The 20,153-nt window shown below is 18.6% G+C and overlaps 2 protein-coding genes and 2 pseudogenes across 2 annotated transcripts, besides 2 other annotated features; all 4 read left to right on the top strand.

The window, feature by feature from the left end:
• Positions 1-2,564: 2,564 nt before the first annotated feature.
• PmUG01_10010800 (PIR protein) lies at positions 2,565-4,355 on the top strand (the record flags this gene model as incomplete). The annotated part of the gene is made up of 3 exons (XM_029005292.1): positions 2,565-2,582; positions 2,729-4,168; positions 4,299-4,355. 3 exons carry the CDS (start codon positions 2,565-2,567, stop codon positions 4,353-4,355), a joined length of 1,515 nt encoding a protein of 504 aa, XP_028861895.1.
• Positions 4,356-7,446: 3,091 nt separating this feature from the next.
• On the top strand, positions 7,447-8,191 carry PmUG01_10010700 (annotated as a pseudogene).
• Positions 7,447-8,191: a sequence feature (Plasmodium exported protein, unknown function, pseudogene).
• A 4,241-nt stretch (positions 8,192-12,432) lies between these two features.
• PmUG01_10010600 lies at positions 12,433-13,115 on the top strand (annotated as a pseudogene).
• Positions 12,433-13,115: a sequence feature (Plasmodium exported protein, unknown function, pseudogene).
• Positions 13,116-18,504: 5,389 nt separating this feature from the next.
• Positions 18,505-19,469, top strand: PmUG01_10010500 (fam-l protein; the record flags this gene model as incomplete). The annotated part of the gene is made up of 2 exons (XM_029005291.1): positions 18,505-18,588; positions 18,720-19,469. The coding sequence occupies 2 exons, from the start codon at positions 18,505-18,507 to the stop codon at positions 19,467-19,469; spliced, it is 834 nt and encodes a 277-aa protein (XP_028861894.1).
• Positions 19,470-20,153: the final 684 nt, after the last annotated feature.

Here is a 20,153-nt window from a genome sequence, read left to right as displayed (position 1 = left end):
TATATTTAATTATTTATTAAGTATAAATGTTATTAAAAAAACTACATATAAATGTGTTATTCTTATAAAGAATATCTCATTATATAAACTTAAAATAAAAAAAAAGTCTATTTAATTAATATAGATATCTATTTCTATTATATACATAATTTTAAAAGTAATTAAACCATCAGTAATATTATATTATGTGTTGTCAAATTTTATCGAAACTTTTGAAAATATTATAAATTTTTGGATTTTTTATACTTACAGTTTTCATATAGTATATTACATCTTATAATATAAAAAAATGTAATTTGATTACTAAATATAAAAAGAATATATTTTAAAAATAATCCAAAATATTACAACTTTCATTAAAAAAATAAAATTTTTTTTTTATCGTTGTCCCATGGAGCTTATTCCCAATTGGAACATGCAAGACATTGTATAAAGAACATTTTTTAACTAGTATATATTAATGAATTAATTAGTTTAGGGAGAATAATTTATTTATGTATAACATGTTTTACTTAATAAATACAAATATATGAATATTATAAAAAACATTATATATGTAATAATAGTTATATTATGTATATGAATAATGATTATTAGTAGTATACGTTACATAACAAAGGTTATAAATTTCCCATATTCTAAAAAAAATAGTCTAAAATGTTTCGCGAAAAATTTTTTAAAATAAAACTTAAGGAGAATATTCAACAGTTAAAATAAATAAAATATTTTATTAACATGATGTGACGTTAAAAATATTATTATTCGTTAATTCTGAATAAGTTTATGAATATCTTTACTAAGCAGATTAATCAGAAGAATTGTTAAAAACCCTGTTTAAATTAAATATTTAAGATAAATAAATAAATATATGTAAATTAAATGAAATTCTATTTATAAAAAATATTTAAAATTATTATTTTTTTTCGAGGTACAATTTTATAATTATAATTATTTATTTATATTTATTGCAATTTCGTTAAAAAGGGAAAATTAATTTATACATGTATATACTATGAAGGAAATCTATAATAAATAATAAAAAATAAAAATATTACATTTTCGCGGTAAATAAAAGATTAATTTATGTAAAAATAAAATGAGAAAAAAATAAATTAAAATAAAAAAAAGTAAAATATTTCTTTTTAATTTCGAATATTTCAGAATGAAAAGAAAACTGCTTTGTATATATATGAACTGTAATAATTATTTATTTATTTTAATGTGTTATATTTTTATTGAACTTGATATTAGCATGCTAAAATTTTCATATTTTATAGAAAGAATTTTTATAATGTTCTATTGCAAAGATACATACTAAAAAACGTAAAAAAATATTCTTTAACATTTTCTTTATTTATAATATCAATTATATTTTAGTACATTTATCATTAAAAAGAAAAAAAGTCATGGGAAATTTTAAAGGAAACCTGTTAATTATGCAATATGGTGAGGTTAATTTCATCATTACTTTAGTAACTATATAATATTAAATAGTTATTGAAAAATATTTTTCCATATTTAACATTTATTATTCAGATTAATTTAATTTTTTGTTCAGTTAAATAAGAAATAATAATTTCATTATAATTAAAAAATAAGAATATTTTTATCCTTATATTTAAGAAAATTAACAGATATTTTTTTTAATTAGAAATTATTTTAAAACCAATTCATCTCATTGTTTTATTTAAACGTTAATACATTAGCGTGTGAGAAAAAATACAGAATGGAAACAGTGAAATGAAAAAAAAAATTAAAATTTGATTTTTTACTAATATAGACTCTAAAAAAAGCAAAAAATTTGTAGTTTTTTACATAGTATACCTACAGAAAAAATAAATTATAATTAAAATATATATATGCATTTTATATTAATAAATTAAAAATAATTTTTTTTTATTTGTTTCCCTTTTTTATTTTTGTAATATTATACTTTCATTAATATATTTTTAATAATTTAATATACATTTGGTTAAGGATAATAATGCATGTATGGTTTCATTTATCTAACTATAATAAAAGATATAATTTCAGTGGAAATAGTTTATTCTTGGTAATGGAATAATTACTATAACAAAAATAAAAAACATTTTGTAATTTCGTTAGATAATTATAGTAGGCTGCAAAAAATTATTTAAAAGTACAAAAGTGCTTGAACAGAAATAAAATAATTCCCCGTTAAATTTTAATATTAAACAAATTATTTCCTACTAAAGAAATATGTTAATTTTAATTTAATATATATATAATGAAGTTGTTTTATATCACATATTAATTATTTTTCACAACTTATTATTAAATTGCGTCAACGCTTAATTTATTTAGGTTCAATCAATTATAATAATGTAATAAAAACGATAAAATTATAATTTACATTATAAAATAAATTAGGTGACATATTTAATTAAGAAATATTGAGATAGATATAAATACTAAAAAAAGAAAAAAAAGCACTAAACACTTCATTTTAATATATATTGTGTTATTTATACATACATTATTATATATGTATAATTTTAATTTTTTAATTTAAGACATCGTAAAATTGAAAGGGAATCATAGAAATGGAAAAAACAACTTATGTATAACTTCATTTTTCATAGAAATAATAATTTTCGCTACTTAATTTATATTCTACTTTTAGCATAGAAGAATGTGAATATATTCATTCTTTATAATAATAATTTAAGTTATTTGTATAATTAATTTTTCTAAATTCAATTTTCAGGATGAAATATTACAGAAGTTAGCTTCAAATGAGATATATATAAAATTAATATCTGAGAACAATAAATTAAATAATAATTTCAATTACAATATATTTGATTCGGTAAGAACTAAATATAAAGCTAATTATATTAATCGTGAAAATGTTGCAAGAAATTTAAAAAAAATACCTGAAAAAAATAAATTATGGAACTATAATTGGCGTTGTTTATATTATATATACTGTGTATATGAAAAAATAAGCAAATTCATGGAAAACAATTCATCAAATACTGATGTAACAGATGTTGTTACTAAAATTCATAATACCCAAAATTCTGTTATCGAGGATTATAGGATATTAAATTGCAGTTATAATTTTGATGACGAAATTTTAAGGGAATTGTATAATAGAAAAAGTGAGAGATATTTGTATGAATATTTTGCATATTATGAGAGTATTAAAAGTAAACATTTTTGTATTTCTGGTGTGATTGATAAATCTAAGAAATACTTTAATGCTATTAAAAGTTTCTATAATGGAAAAAGGAGGGAATATTGTGAGAAAAATATATCAAAGTTTCCTAATTATTTTTTGAACTGTGGTAATGAGTTTGATCTAGGAAAAATATTATCTAAATTCGATTTTGAAAATAAGCAAGGTTGTAATGGACTAAAAAGTATTATATATAAAACGACTGAAGATAATCCTGATTCTACGCCAATAAATGAAGAATTCTTGAAGTCAATTTATTTAACTGCATGTTCTACTGTGAGTAATGGGGAATCTTCACCAAATAATGATGGTATGTCATGTAATTTATTCGGAGAAAATGTCAAACAAAGTTTTAGTACGACTGCAGCTGGAAGTGCTGAACTACAAGATATCCATGGAAATGTTTCTTCAGATATTCAAGTAGCAATATCCAGTACGTATTTAGCAGAAGTTCTATCTGAAAAAAATAGGAAAGAAGTGGGTGATAATAATCAAGGAGAAAAAAATAAAATATCATTTGACGAAATCAAATATAATGAATTTAGATGGAATTTTGGAAGCGGAGAAATGTATTGTCTACGTAACACACGAGAGAATGATAAGAACGGAAAATGTGTATATTTAGAAGAATTGATAGACGATGGTTTTTTTATAAAAGAAAAAGTTTATACAGGTTACAAATTTACAGCAGGAAAAAAATGGGATCTCCAATATTTAGCAAGAGCAGTTAACAAGAAAATAGAATGGAAATCATTGAAATCGATGTCACCAATATTTAAAGATTCAAGAAATTTCCAAGTTGTATATCCTAATAAAGCTACGAATACAGATATTTGTAATACATATGGACAGATATTTTCTAGAAAAGATGAAGAATATAATACATTAAACAACACATTTTTTCGTATGTCTATGGTAGTTGTTTTAGTAATGGGATTAATTTTTGTGATTTTCCTTTATTACAAAGTAATTAACAAATTGCATTATGTAAAATGAATGAATTATATGTTATCATTTATAAAATATTTTTCTAAAAGTGTGATAAATAAAAAATAATCATACTATAAATGTTTTGCATTTTTCTTTTGTAAATTAGTTTACTCCTTTTGGATCATATGTGAGTAAAATTAGAAAAAGGAAAAAACGAGATTGAATTAATTTCTCTAAATTAAATACGAAAGGATTATCTAGGAGATTCATTAAATATACCTATATTAATTCTGACAGGAGGCGATTTGCAGGGTAAATCTAGTATATGGAGCTTCATTTAAGTAGTGTTATACCGATTATCAAATGATTTAGATTAAAGACATTAAAAAGCATGCAAAATTGCGATAAATGTACATTTCTATTAAATAGCCATAATTAAGACAAAAAGATATAATGCGACATAATTAAATTATAGTCATTTTCCTTTTTAACTTTTAATACTTGTTTTTATTTATTTTTTTTATATTTTTTAACAGTATTATTATATGAATTTATTTATAATAACTTTTTTTTTTTTAATTACTATAGTTTTAGCTGACACTGTTATTATTTCTCATATGTAAAAAAATATGTTTTATTTTGTTATTTAGTAATAATTTAAGGCTCTATTATACCATGAGTTGTAGTATTATATTTGTAAAATATTTTTATTTATTTTAATTTTACTCATGATATAGACGAATAAGTTCATTCAATAATATGTTAAAGCTTCAAATATAAGAAACGTATTGAATTTATATTTAATATAAATATAAATTTGAATTAATAGATATAATGAATAAATTTAGAACAAGTATATTAGAAAATAAAATAGTACACTTATAAAAATCTCAATATGTAAGCTTGACATATCTCTTAAAATGATAATTCTTAGATTAATTCATACTTATAAAAAAGGATAAATAGAAAGTTAAAATTAAAGATTATATTTTCATCCATGTACAAATGCTTTGAATGTCTAACAATATTTATATATACTTATTTTGTATTATTTTTTTAAGTAAAATAATATTCTATATGGTAAACATTGTTTTTATATATAAAAGATAAAGTTAACGAACATGCTGAATTCTAGAAGAAACAAGAATTTTATTAAATATATCCTTAATTAAAGTTGAATATTAAAGATGTTCAAAAAAGGATTAACATAATGTATTTAAATATTATATTAATATATTATAAATATAAATAGCAAAATGTACTAAAAAAACTGCTTTATTAAAAATTTTAATATAATTAGCTGTATCAAAAAAAAAAAAAAAAAAAGCAACAAGTAATAAGTATTATGTGTGAATCTTAAATTAAATATTCTATAAATTTATATATTACTACTGTTCGTTGTTACCATTGTAAACAGAAATTTAATTAATGTTCCATTGTAAAATATTATATAAATACATTTTTATTATTAAAAAGAAAACTTAATTATATTTTTTTTTAAAACATATATATGAAATAAAAAGAAAAAAGAGAAATAAAAAGCTGCGAAAAATAAATATCCCATAGAACAATTGAGAATTTGAGGGAAATAACATATTATCTTCATTGAAAAATATATAACTTACACTTTTATAGTTTATTTCATAATAAAAGTTGTATTATACTTTCTTTTGCACATGTTATGTTTTAAAATTTTTTTCATGTAAAAAGGTTTGTATAACTCTTTAAAATATATATGCATTACATATTAAAAGCGTTCAAAAAATAATGAACAAATGTTTTCTATAATGTTAACTTTTGTATAAAAAATTCAGTGAAATGAGAATGTAATTATATCATTTTCCATTATTTCATTATGTAATTCAATAGAAATATATTGAATATAATAATTATATATTTTTTGTCTTTTTTGATAAATTGATTAATTTTTCTGAATTACGAACATATTGAATCAGACGTATGATGATTTCCTGTTTTTTCTTTTTTTTTTTTTTTTGATTAGTAATAGTATTTTTGTAGTACTATAAATATGTAAATATTGTCCCTTGTATTATAAATTAATAAAGTGTAAAACCAATAGGATATGAAATAAATTTCTTGTTATATGAATTTTTTGTATTATATGATAATAATTACTATTTATATTTAATCTTAAATATACGCCTTTATTAGTTTGTGTTTGTGTAAAATAGTACATTATGAATATTTTGTAAATTGTTTAATCAGAAAAATTAGTAAATCTTCCATATTACTAAATTTTTATTACCATTTTTTTTTATTTTAAATATATGTTCAGTTTTATACATTTATATGTAAAATTATATAGCTATTAATATTTCATTAAATTTAAGGTTCCATGCAATGGTTTTGTACTTAATTTGTTTTTGCCTTCGTTTTTTGAATTATATTAATATTTCTTAAACTTATGTATTTTTACTTTTTTAAAAGAAACAAAAAGTTTGGAAATTATGAGCTTTAAAACTTTTTATTAAATAACAATAAATACTGTTTGAATTTATATAAAAGTTATAATATTGCAAAAAATATTGCACATAAATGCAATGCTTATTTTAGAAAATCTTTAAAAATAGAAATATCCTTAGATTTTTTCTAACCATGAATTTTATAAATTTATAACAGTTTATAAAAGGTGTATTTTTTTATTAGATAGATACTAATGTATATTTTATATAATAAAATTTTTTTGATATAGCTATATATCCTTTATAATTTGTTTTTACTTTGATAATAATTAATACTAACCATAAAGAGAAACTATGAAAAAAATGTAAAAAAAATTATAATTATTATTTAGAACAAATTAAAAGTCTGTATCTAGGTTCTACTTATATATTAATGAATTTTTTAATTTTTAAGATTTGTTTTAGATAAATGAACGAATTTTATTGTTTATAAAGTAGGTTTTGAATTGATTTAATCCTATGTAATATTGTTATTCGTATAAGTTTTTCCTTTTTCTTTATTTTTAATACTATTAATAAAAAAGAAAAAGTGACATACCTTCTTTATTAAATAATAATTTCAAATGTTTTAAACATTAACATTTTAGTTTTATTTTATTTTTTTTTTTTATATAATAAACCTATATAGTAATATACTAAGTAAAATTTTATGCTTAATTTGAACTTGTAAAAATTTATATGTTCTATATCTAAAAAAAATCATTTTATTATGTTTAATATAAATAAATAAAACACTACTAATTATAAAAAGAATTTCATGTACATATTTCATATTATAAAAAATAGTTTATTTTTATTAACTAATATACAATACAATTAAGGATTTATAAAATGAAAAAGAATTTTATGTATCTCGCTAGCATTAAAATATTTGTATCTACTTTTTTAATTTTTATATATATCTATAAAAATAAAGTAGTATTATAATAATATTTTATTTTTTTTTCATATCTTTTTTTTAATGTTTTATTTTTAAATAATATATTTTCTTAGTATTTAAATATTTTTCATTTTATATAAAAATTTTTTACATTTTTTTATTAGGTTAACTCTAGTAAATCTTTTTGTAAAAATTATAATATACATGGCTCTATATCTTTAAGTGCTCATTGATGACTAGCAGAAGATATATTGGATGTTAATTCTACTGAATATAAATCAGATAACAGGGGAAATACAAAATTGCTGAATGAACGAGAAGATATATGTAAAAATGGCAAAGAAAAGCTATCTGAAATAGAAAAACTAGAATACATTTTATTAAATATGAAAAAAGGGAATAAACAACTTAAGATGAAAAAGTTCCCTTTACTTAAAAGAATAGATAATTTTTTTGAAAAACTAATATGCAATAAATTATATTCCATAAATAAAATTACAAATAACTTGAAAAATAGTAAAAGTAATGTACTCAGAATATGCGGAAAGTAGTTGTAACTTTTACTCCACTAATTATAGTTTTATTTACAGTAACATTAGCAGTTTTCATATTATTTGTTGTATCTACCTAGGGTGTAGAATTGTGGAACTTACGTGCACATTCTTTCCAAGGTATGTTCTCAGTATTACGAATTGAACATATACGTACTTTACCACAATTAAAGAATGCATCTTTATGATTAATGTATGTGCCATCGATAGCAATATATTCAATATACTTATTTATTGAGGCTCTCATAATTGTATTAGTTATTTTTTATTCTTTAATGAAAATAGCAAAATATAAAATAATAAAGGGAAATTATTCAAAATTTTATTCTAATTAGTTAATTACTTTTTTAAGAATAACTATATATATATGATATTAAATTATATATAATATCTTTAAAATATTATATACATATGAAAAATGTATGTGATTACTTAATTCATATATTATCACCTTATATATACAAAAATATCTTTATATAAAATATAAATATGGGCATTATAAATTCTTAATGAACTTAATTGTTATATCATTTATATTTGTATAAATAAAAATTGTTTGAATATTATTCGATATATTGGAATAATATGTATATACCTTTTAAAATATATTTGTACGTAAAATATATATGTATTACATGAAATTCATATAAAAATGGGATGTTAGCATTAATTCGTTAAATTAATTTGAAAATTCATAATGTTTACTGGAATAAATTTTCCTTATACTGTTTTCATATCTGTTAATGTTTTGAGACCGAATTGGATATTCCGTGAACTAGTTAAAAATTTATATGATCTGCTTTATGTTAATTGTGAGTATCTTTTTTTATATATAATAAAATGAAATAATAGTTATTATTTTTTAAAAAAAAAAAAATTTAATTTTTATTTATTATTAAGGGTACTATGAAGTGTGAACTGTATTACTCATTTAGTGCAAATATGTTTTTAATATTTATTTAAAATTTCGTTTGTCTTATAAATGGAATTATAAATAATAATGTAATGTTCACTAAGAGAATCAATTATTTATCGATGATTATTAATTTAGACTTTTATAAATTTTTTTAGATGATATTACACTATGTACATTTAATATATTAATTACTTTATATGTACTATTTAATTAATTTTATAAGAATTACCTAAATATAGTTTATAAAGTAGTACTATATGTATGTATGCTACTTCATTTTTACCTAATATTTAATATTACATATTACGATACTTAATTATAATACGTAATTTTATTTATATAATACATATGTATATATATGAAATAAATATATTATTATATATATATAATTTTATATTTCAAAATAATATAAATAAAAATAATTGTTTGTAACGAAACATTTATATTATATATAGCACCTTTTTAAGAAGAAATAACATGGATTGTAAAAGTTCCGCTATATATTCGTTTACAATGGGACAAAATAAATGAGTTAAAAGAAATCTTATTGTAACGTTTCGTTTTTTGTGAATTTTACTCGATATCATGTGTTTGCTTACATATTGAATTTAATAAAATTAAATGTATATGTAAAACAAATATATATAATTTTTAATTATATGTAAACATTAATTTTTTATGTTAGTTTGTAAAATATATTTTAGAACAAAATAAAAATCCAACATTAAATGTATTTAAAGTTGGTAAAAATTTAGTTTCTATTTTTAATAGTGTATCTATTATTTTTGTAACTTATCTAAGTAAAAGTAGACATAAATATATTAAAAAAGGGAAATTTATGGAAAAATTAAAAATTTTTTTTTGAAATCATTAACTAGTAATCTTTATCACAACTCAGATGAAATTTGTGTGACTGAAACTATCTATAGAAAATCATTTTATTTTTTATGTATTTTGTGAACTGGATATGGAACTTTTGAAGATATGATTTATCTGGTTCTTTAAAATGCATTTTTTATATTAATAATAATTTAAATAATATAATATAATATTTTTTATGATTGTAATTATTATATATAAATTGTTCTCTATTGTCAAAAGTTAAAGTTTTTTTTTTTTTTATTATATTAATGTATAAATTATTATAATTAATGTACACAATGCATTTATTTTTTATTGTCCCTGGTTCATTAAAATAAACCATAAAAATTATGTAATAATTTAAATATCTTTTCAATCTAGTATATTATTATTTTTTATTTTTTTCAAATAAACATAATGCTTGAAAAAATAAACAAAAAAGAAAAAAAGAATGTATTTAAATAAAATAAACAATGAAATAAAAATAAAAGAAAAACAAAACATATGAATGGGTACATTAATATAAATGTGACAAAAACACATATAATAAATAGATATATAGACATTATCATGCATTTGAGAAATTTATTAATGCATTAAAGTTTTTATTTTAATATACAACTTGGAGAATATTATTAAAAAAATATTTATTGGAGAAGATACATAAATGAAATTATGGAGTAGTGGATTAATATATATTCATGGTCGAATATATCTAATAAGTACATTAACGTTTATAGAAGGAAAAGTGCACCTTATTAACAAAAGCGTATGCAATTAGAATAATAAATTTCCATTTTTTAAATTATTCATATTGGTCACATTGTATATATAGAATATAACATTAGACATTAATACAAATTAGTATATGAAGGGATGGTTATGTTATATATGGCATATCTTATCAAGAAAATTCATAATATATGTACTACTATAGAATATTTTAATCGAAATAAATACGAAATCAATACCTATATGAAATATTTGTAAAATACATAATAATATATTTTATAAATAATATATTATTAAACGACTTTTTCTGAAAAATTAATAGTTTTATAGAAACCTGTTATAAATTAAAAGAAGAAAATGAAATTATTCTAATTTTATTAGTTATTAAGTTTTATTTTTTTTAAGTAGACACAAGCAAGGATAAATATTATGAATTTATTTTTAAATAATTTATGAATTTGAAATATATAAATATTTTGCTTTTTATCATTTTATTTATGTAAAATTATAAATACATAATAAAAAAAATTTGTAAGAATCAAGGATTATTTATAATTTCTTGCAAGTTTGGGAATTTTAAATAATTACAAGCAAAAAAAGTGATGAAACTGATTATTATATTATTGTTGTTTCTAATTGTATTGTTAATTATATTTTAGAAAAATGATATATATATGAATTATACGAAATTTTATATATAAAAATACTATATGTTTTTTATTTAATTTTTCCATAATTAAAATATTATATAAATAAAATATATATGGACATACATTAATACATAATATATGTAAACATTTTTGTCCATTTTACATAATAAAAAAACTTTAAATATGTGAATATGTATGGAAAATTCCAATTTATAATCAGCGATATTTATAATAACTACATATTCTAGAGAATTATATAATAATATGTATATATTTTAATATATATTTTGTTATTATGTAATTTATATATAAATATATTAAATAATATTATACTAGTTTTTAATGATATATAAAATTACATATAGCTTATATGGTTCATAATAATACTTTCGTTTTGATAAAGTTCATTGTTATAAAAAAAATATATTTTTTTTTAACATATAATTCATAGACACGGATTCAATGCTCAGGTTAATTCTAAAAAATACCAAAGATTTATTAGTGTATTTTTATTTTAATTGGAATCTGTATATAAAGAATTATTATGGGTATCACTGTTCTTCTCCAATAAATAATAATATATATACCTTAAATTTTTTATTATTATGACAGTTGTATTATTATTGACTTAATTTAATTTTATTAGAATTACTTCATTGTCCTTGATAATATAAATTGATAGCATAAAATGTTTTGAATCTTTATTCTTTATAAAATTAAAAAAATAAAAGAAAGATCAATTCTGTTACAAAAAGGAAAAATGGAAAAATTTTAAAATAAATAAATACTCTTATTAAGACTTGAAAATGTAAAACAAATTAAAGTATTAACTTCTTTCTATTAAATGGAACTTATAAGTAATTATAATTTATTTAATTATATAAATTATAAACTGCTTACATTGTTAATTTTTATATATTAGCAAATTTATATGTAAAAGAATATTTGTTAATACATAAATATATTTCTTGATAAAATGATTATGGTCAGAAAATAATACTAAACGTGAATCATTGTAAGTGTTAAAATATGCAAATATAATAAAATGGAATAAAAATATATTTATGTCAATTTTTGCAACTTTGTAACTTAAAGAAATTATTTTAACAATAATAATTATTTTATTTTATTTTTTCTCATGTTTTATTTCCAAAACTATTTGCTTAAAATAGAAATATATATATTTGGACACAAAAAATGCTTTCGTTTTTTTGTTTTTTATTTTTGAATTACTGTAGTAAATCAATGTGTAAGAAGAATAAGATAGATGACAACTTATATTTAACGGCATATCATCTACTAGAAGAAAATTCATTATATTAAATGTAAATTATGTTATAACTGGTAACAGGTGGAATTCTAAATTGCTAAATGAAGATATATCTAAAAATGACGAAGACAATATATCAAAAATAGAAGATCTAAAAAATGGGGGTATTAAGTGTAGATGCATTCGATAAATTAGACAAGAAAACGAAGCCATTTTTATTCAGTAGAATGGATAGATTTTTTGGAAAAAAAATCTATAATATATTAGATTCATTAGATAAAAATAGGAAAAATATAAAAATTAATAAAAAAAACAGCAAATAAAAATATACGTAGAAAGAAACCTTCAGTTGTTATTCCAATCTATTTAGTTTTATTGATATTATTAGTGTTGTCATTGTTAAGTAATGGATTTGGACTTAAATATAAAGCGCTTAATGCACTAGCAAAGACAAAGAAGACCGGTGGATTAGATGTACAACAAATTCGAAGTTTTACCTCAATTGGTGTAGCTCATGTATCTAAAGAAACTAAAATTCTTTTAGTAGTTGGTTAAGTAGTTTTTGAATTTGCATTAAGTTTATTTATCATAGGTATTATATATACTATTATGAAAATTGTAAAATATGAAAAGATAAAAAGAATGTAATCTTAATAATTATACTAATGAGTTAAGTTATTTCGTAAGAAAAATTTTTAAGTTCTAAAAGGGAGTTATGTAGTATTCTTAAAAATATTATATTTATAAGAAGAGTAAATGGAATTACATAATTTTTACGATAGCACATGTACAAACATCTCTATTTTGATTTAAAACATAAAAATATACATTCCTTTTATTTATTGAATTTGATTAAATTATAATATAAATTAGTATTTTAATGTTGCTTTTGTCTTTAATTTAATCCATTGACATATAGTTTGTCTTCTCTTAATTATATTTTTTTTTGTAGAGTATATGTTGTTATATAAAGTTCATAAAAATAGGTGCAATTGCCATTTTGTTAAATTATTGGGAATATTCATGTTTTGACATTAGATGATTCCCTTATTCTGTTTTTGTATCTTTTATTTATTTTTAGTAAAAAATGATTATTTATTGAAAGAATTAAAAAAATTGTATGATTTGTTTTAAAATAATTATACGTGCCTTTTTCGTATAGTATAAAACAAAAAGAGTGTAATTTAAGGTTTTTTTAATAATAAAAATTAAGTTAACATTTATAATAAATATTATTATTTTAAATACATAAAAATAAGTATATAATGAATAAACGCTTTTAATGTATGTTTAAGTTATTGGTGATCGATAAATGGAATTACAAATATGCAGTGGGTTCATCTTATATCAAAATATGTATTAGTAATTTTTGTTCAATAATTTCAAGGATTATAATTAATTGTAACTAAATATTGAATAAGTACTCTAAATAATTTAATTAACTAAAATGGGCTTTAAATTTAATTTATATATATTACTTAAATATTATATAAAAAAGTAGAAATATATATGACTTTTCCGTTTTCACATTGTTTTTATGTTTACAGCCGAGCATAATAATGAATAGGATTTAAAATTTATTAGATGCTACTAAAAAAAATAAACTTTTTTTTTTTTTTTTGTAATAATGAGAATTTCCTAAAACTTATAATTTATAAAATTTTCAATTACCATTAAAGGAATCATGAATAAGAGTTTTTGTAATATTCGGGTAAATAAGAATATACGTTTAATTTTTATATTTATAGGATTATAAGTTTATCTTTGTATGTTTTCTAAAAGTCATATGTTTAGTGTCCTAAAAGTGTATTTTTAGATATGCAAAATTCATATTAAAAAAGTACAAATATTGTGATAATAATAATACTACTTTTTTAATATAATAAAAAGAAATAGATATAAATCAATGCCAATTACGCTTTATGAAAATAATTTAATTTGGTTTTTATTTGTTTGATATGTTATAATAGTATTGAAAGAATGTATAATAATATATCTATAAAACGTTTCATTAAAAAAAGAAAAAATATAACGTTTTATGTTATACATACATTTTAGAATTTTATATGTCTGTATTGAATAAATTAATTTTGATGACGTATAAATTCTAATAAAAATGAAGATTATATTTATCATTTGTAATAATTTTTGGAGTTATATAAACTAATATTCCCATTTCTTGACAGTGAAGCTTTATATATTTGTCTTATTCATTAATGTATGTTTTTTTGGGATATGAAAGGTGGAATAAATTACTAAAGTATTTTCAATTAACAAATACATAACCAAGATAATTTAAATATAAGAAATTTTATTTTTGTTTTTACTTTTTATTTAATATAATAAATAGATGTGAAATTCATATAATTAATTATATATATATATATGTGTTTTATGTATCAAGCTACTGTATAATCACTACAACTCCTGACAGAATATACTACTATAGTGCATATTTTTTTATCAGAAATAAGACATATGTTTAAGTTTCCCATATATATTCATTTCTAATGGGACTATAAGTAAGCCATACAAAAAAAATTTTGTTACCTTTTTCATTTTTGTTTTTTTTTATATATTGTATTTATTCATATGGCGCAATTAATAAAAAAAAAATTAGACTATTTAAATATAAATATATAATCTTTTAGATTTATTTAAACGTTATATTTTTATATTTGTTTTTTTTTTATATTTGGAACAATTATAATAATCCACTAAGTATTATATTTACCGTTGGTAAAGAGGTACTTCCATATTAACAATTCTATATTATACATTTTAGTAAATTATATAAGAATGAATGAACATTAATTTATATAGGACATAGAGAAAAATTAAAATTATTTTGTGGTATTATTAACTAATAATATTTATCACATCTTGTAGGAATATTATATGCATTAAAGTAATTATACAAAGTTATATACCATTTTTTTTTATCTATTTTATATATCTAGGAATTAATTGTTTATAGATAATTAATGAAGTTTATTAATGTATTTTTGTATAACAAAATAATAAAATAATTAAAGTAGTATTATTTATGATTATAAAGATTATACATGAATTAGTACATAGTACCATAACTTATAGAATAATTTTTTTTTTTTTTATTATATAAAGAAATTAATGAATATAATTAACGTACGTAATGCACTTATTTTTCATTATCTATAGTTCGCTTAAATAATACATAGAAATTATATTTTGATTTTGAACATTTTTAAATTTAGGATAATATTATATTTTATATTTTTAAAAAAAAAAAGTTCTTGAAAAACTGAAAGAAAAAGATCTATTATTTACTTACTAAGAATAATTCAATAACACTTTAATTAAATACATTAAAAGATATATTTATATACCGTTTATTTTTTTATTACATTTATTTTAGTTACATTTTAAAATTTTTAATTTACAAGGTTGCAAACATAAAAGGAATAATAATTAAATAATAAATAGAATAAAATTATTTCATTAAAGTTTTTGTTATCATATGATTTAATGAAGCAGTAAAAATTAATTTTTTAAAAGGGAAACATTTCTTTTTTTGACTAACCTTATAATTATATATTTATACAGTGTTAAATATATTAAAGCGTATTACGCCAATTCTTTAGATAAAAATATGTTATAATATATTTCTCATAATATTTCTTTTAAGGGATATTTATTAAAGTTTTTTTTGTGAAAATAATAAGAAGGATATCAATTAAATAAACTATGCATTTGTATTGTTTTTCAGAATTCAGAATAGGGCATAATTACATTTAATTTAAAGTAAAAATATACTTTGTTTAATCAATATTTGAAATAACAGGCATTTATTATTATTTAGAAACAAAAAATAAAATAATGTAAATGAAGCATATAAACAGCAAAAACGTGAAAAACTTAAGAGAATTTTTTATAGTAAAAAATACGATATAATTAATTAAATTTATGAACCTATACCATCTGAACTTTGTTAGGTTAATTTCAAAATACATATGTATAAGTATAGTGAACAGAAAAATGAAGAAATATGTTATGTGCTTATTTATACTGTAGTTTACGATAAAGAGCAAAATTTTCACTAAAATGATGTTATATTAATTTAAATATTTATTAATAAACGACGTTCATACCATATATATATAAATATATATATATGAAAATTCACTTCACTAAATGTATATATACTTATTAAGGAAAAAATTAAATATTTTACAAGGAAATTAAGCTGTACTCCTATAATTTCTTAATTTAGAAAAAATATAATTAATGTAGACAGTTACTTATTTATTTATTAAAATATGAGTAAAATTATTTTTAGAATCAATGAACATTGCTAAAACAAAAAAAAAATATAAAAAATCAAATTTTTAATAAGATATTATTATATAGTGCTAATTTGTTTTATTTTATTTTGTAATTTTTTTATATGAATTATTATAAAATTTTGAATCATTTATCATATAATATATATGTAAATATTAAATAGGTGTAAAAAGGATACACAAAAATTTGCATGAAAACCTAAGGCAAACTAGATGTTAGCTTTCATAAGTGTTATGAAAATTATATATATATTAAACAATAAATATATTTGTTTTTATATAAATTTCATAATAAAATTTTAAAATTAGTTTTTTTTTGTCGCTGTTTTAATTATTGAGAAATAATAAAATATATTTTAAGAACAGTAACTTAAATATATGTTTAAGATGATTATAATAATATCTTGTGAGGTTAATATATTTATAGATATAATTCTAATTACTATAACATATAAGGAACAGATAGATATTGGAAAAAAATATTTTTGTCGTTAAATAAATTTTAATAAAATAATTTTTATTTAATTATATCAATTTGCTATAGTGAACCTGTAAAATGAATTATCGATGTTGTGCATTTTCTAAGGAATAAATAAAAAAAAATACATTCTTTAAAATATTATTAATGAGAAAAATGCTAATTCATAAATTTCAGTTCTCTATGTTTTTATTCTTTCTGATTTGTTATGTACATATTACATACCCTATATTATTTGTGAATTTATTTATTTTGATATATTTTTAAATTAATGATTTTATATACAATATTTCTATAAATTTTTACCTTTCGTCTTTTTATTTCTTTTTTACTATTTTAAAATATCTTCCAAATATATGTAATTACTTAAAAATATATTAAAAAAAATTATATACATTAATATAAACATTTTTAATTCAGATACAATGTCACAAATTAAACTTTATTAAAAATTGTTATTTTGAACAATTATGGTACCAAAATAAAATTTCATTTCTTATTATCTCTTAGAATATATTTTTCATCATAGATTAGGTAGTTCTGTACAAATTATGCTTTTTAAAAAAACATTATACATACTAAAAGATTGTTTGGTATTGGAGAGTAACTAATACTTGTATTTTAATTAACAAAAATGCCTTTTTTTTTTATTACTATTAATATATTTTTATAATAATTAATATTTTATTAAAAATTACTAGTATATCCAGAATATAATATTTATTAAATTATAACTATTAATATCATAGCCTTATTAATATTAGAAATAATGATCTTAATACATAGTGGAACATATTATATATATATTCTCTACCATCTATATATTATATAAGTTTAATTTTTACCTATTATAAGAGTTCATATATTTATTTCATAATTTTATCTGAATATGATTATTTAATTTATTAAATAATTAATATACTTTGTTAATTAATCACATTATATGTTGTGATTGTATACGAATTAATTAAAATTATTCTATTTTAATAAAAGTTTGCTTTTTTATAATTAACCTTAGAACAAACACTGTATACGATAGATTTTTAAATTTGTTGTTCAATGTATATGTTATAATGGACATCATAGTTATGTATATTTTATTATGTATTTATAAAATAATAGTAAAAAAAAAATTTTTTTTTAAATATTTCGTTTTAACATTAGAAATATATTATAATATTATTAACTTTTTCTTTGTTTATTATTTTGGAATACTAATTATATATATCATGGAACAAGAAAAAAAGGCACTATTGCTTGTTAATTTTCTTGGATTTATCCTTTTATCTTGGAAATATCATTTTAACAGTGATGTTGTAAGATAACGTTATTTAGGGATATTTGAAATACTTATACTTTTTTGTGTTTTCTTTATTAATACTTTTTTTTATACCTCTATCTTATTTATACTACTAAATAACAAATATATACATTTATTTATTAGAACATGTTTAGCATAACCTTGGATGAGGGCTGCAAGCTTAAGAAAAAATTAGAAACTAGAAATTGTCGATTGTTAGGAAAACATGAACACCTTAAGGACTCAAATGTTGTAAATATAAATAAAGGGATAGAATATATTGGTTTGAACAACATAAAAGATATACATAATAATGAGGAAAGAATAAAAAAAAAAAAGAAACAACCAAATGGAAGTTCACCAAGGTGTACTAGAGGCTATAAAAAAGATACGAAGAATAAAACATGTACATTTAATGCTAAAAAATATTCCCATATGGAAAAGAAAATATTCAAGGAACTTGATTACGAAGATTTTCTTAAAAACAACAGAACAATCAGTGATAAGTTGTACAAAAAAATAATACTTAAAAAATGCAGATTACGACTTGCTTTACCTTTATTATTGTTTTTGTTGTTATCATTAGGACTTATATTAGATTTTTCTTTTAATTGTGGGCTTACGAGGGGGTTATATAAGTTATTGAGTTATTCATTAAGTTCGCAAGAGATGATGAAATTTCACAATTATTTGAAATCCAATGTAAGTTCATTTTTCAAGTATAGTGTACCAAAAGACAATAGTAGTACTACAGATTTTTATATAACACCTTTTTTTGATTTTCTAATATATTGTGTAGTCTTCTTTATATTGGGTATCAGCATTATATCAGGAATTATTTATTACCATAAAAAAGTTATAAAATATGAAAAAATTAAATTTAGGAAAAGGTAAAATTAGTTACAAGGAATATCTATCAATCTGAAAAGAAGTCTTTATTATGGAGTAATAACGGTAATATCTTTGTTTATATAATTATGATTCGTATATATTATTGCTTATTTATTTGTTAATATACATGCAGATACATGATCTCTCCGATACACTACAGCAAAAAACGGTAGTTCTTATTATTTTTGACATTATGAATATTTTAATATTTCTTAATTTGTATTATAATGAATGATTTTTGATTAACTATATAATATCGCTACATTTATACATTTTTGTATATAAGTAGAACTAGATATAAAATATATGTATATGTGTTAAATGAATACAAAAAAAACACTATTCACTTAATTTTTTTGGAGTCTGCTAATTTATGTATGAATTCATAAATGCTAATATTCATTATAAGTATGTTTTTTAGTTTAAAATAATTTTTTCTTAGGTTAATAAAAAGCATTATTAGTTTTAAGATAATAATAAATCTGTCTTTCTTTTATATTTAACGTAGGAAATAGAATATAATACGTTGTACTGATGTAAATGTATATTTTTTTAAAGGAAAAACATAATTTTTATTCTATAATATATGTTATATAAAAAATATATTATCGAGTATATTTAATATACTTTTATTTTGTTTTTTTGTGATTTTCAATTTAAAGTTATAAAAATATAAAAAAAATTATC

Source organism: Plasmodium malariae (genome assembly GCF_900090045.1).
Source record: "Plasmodium malariae genome assembly, chromosome: 10".
Classification (NCBI taxonomy): Eukaryota; Apicomplexa; class Aconoidasida; order Haemosporida; family Plasmodiidae; genus Plasmodium; species Plasmodium malariae.
This window is presented reverse-complemented; position numbering and strand designations above follow the sequence as displayed.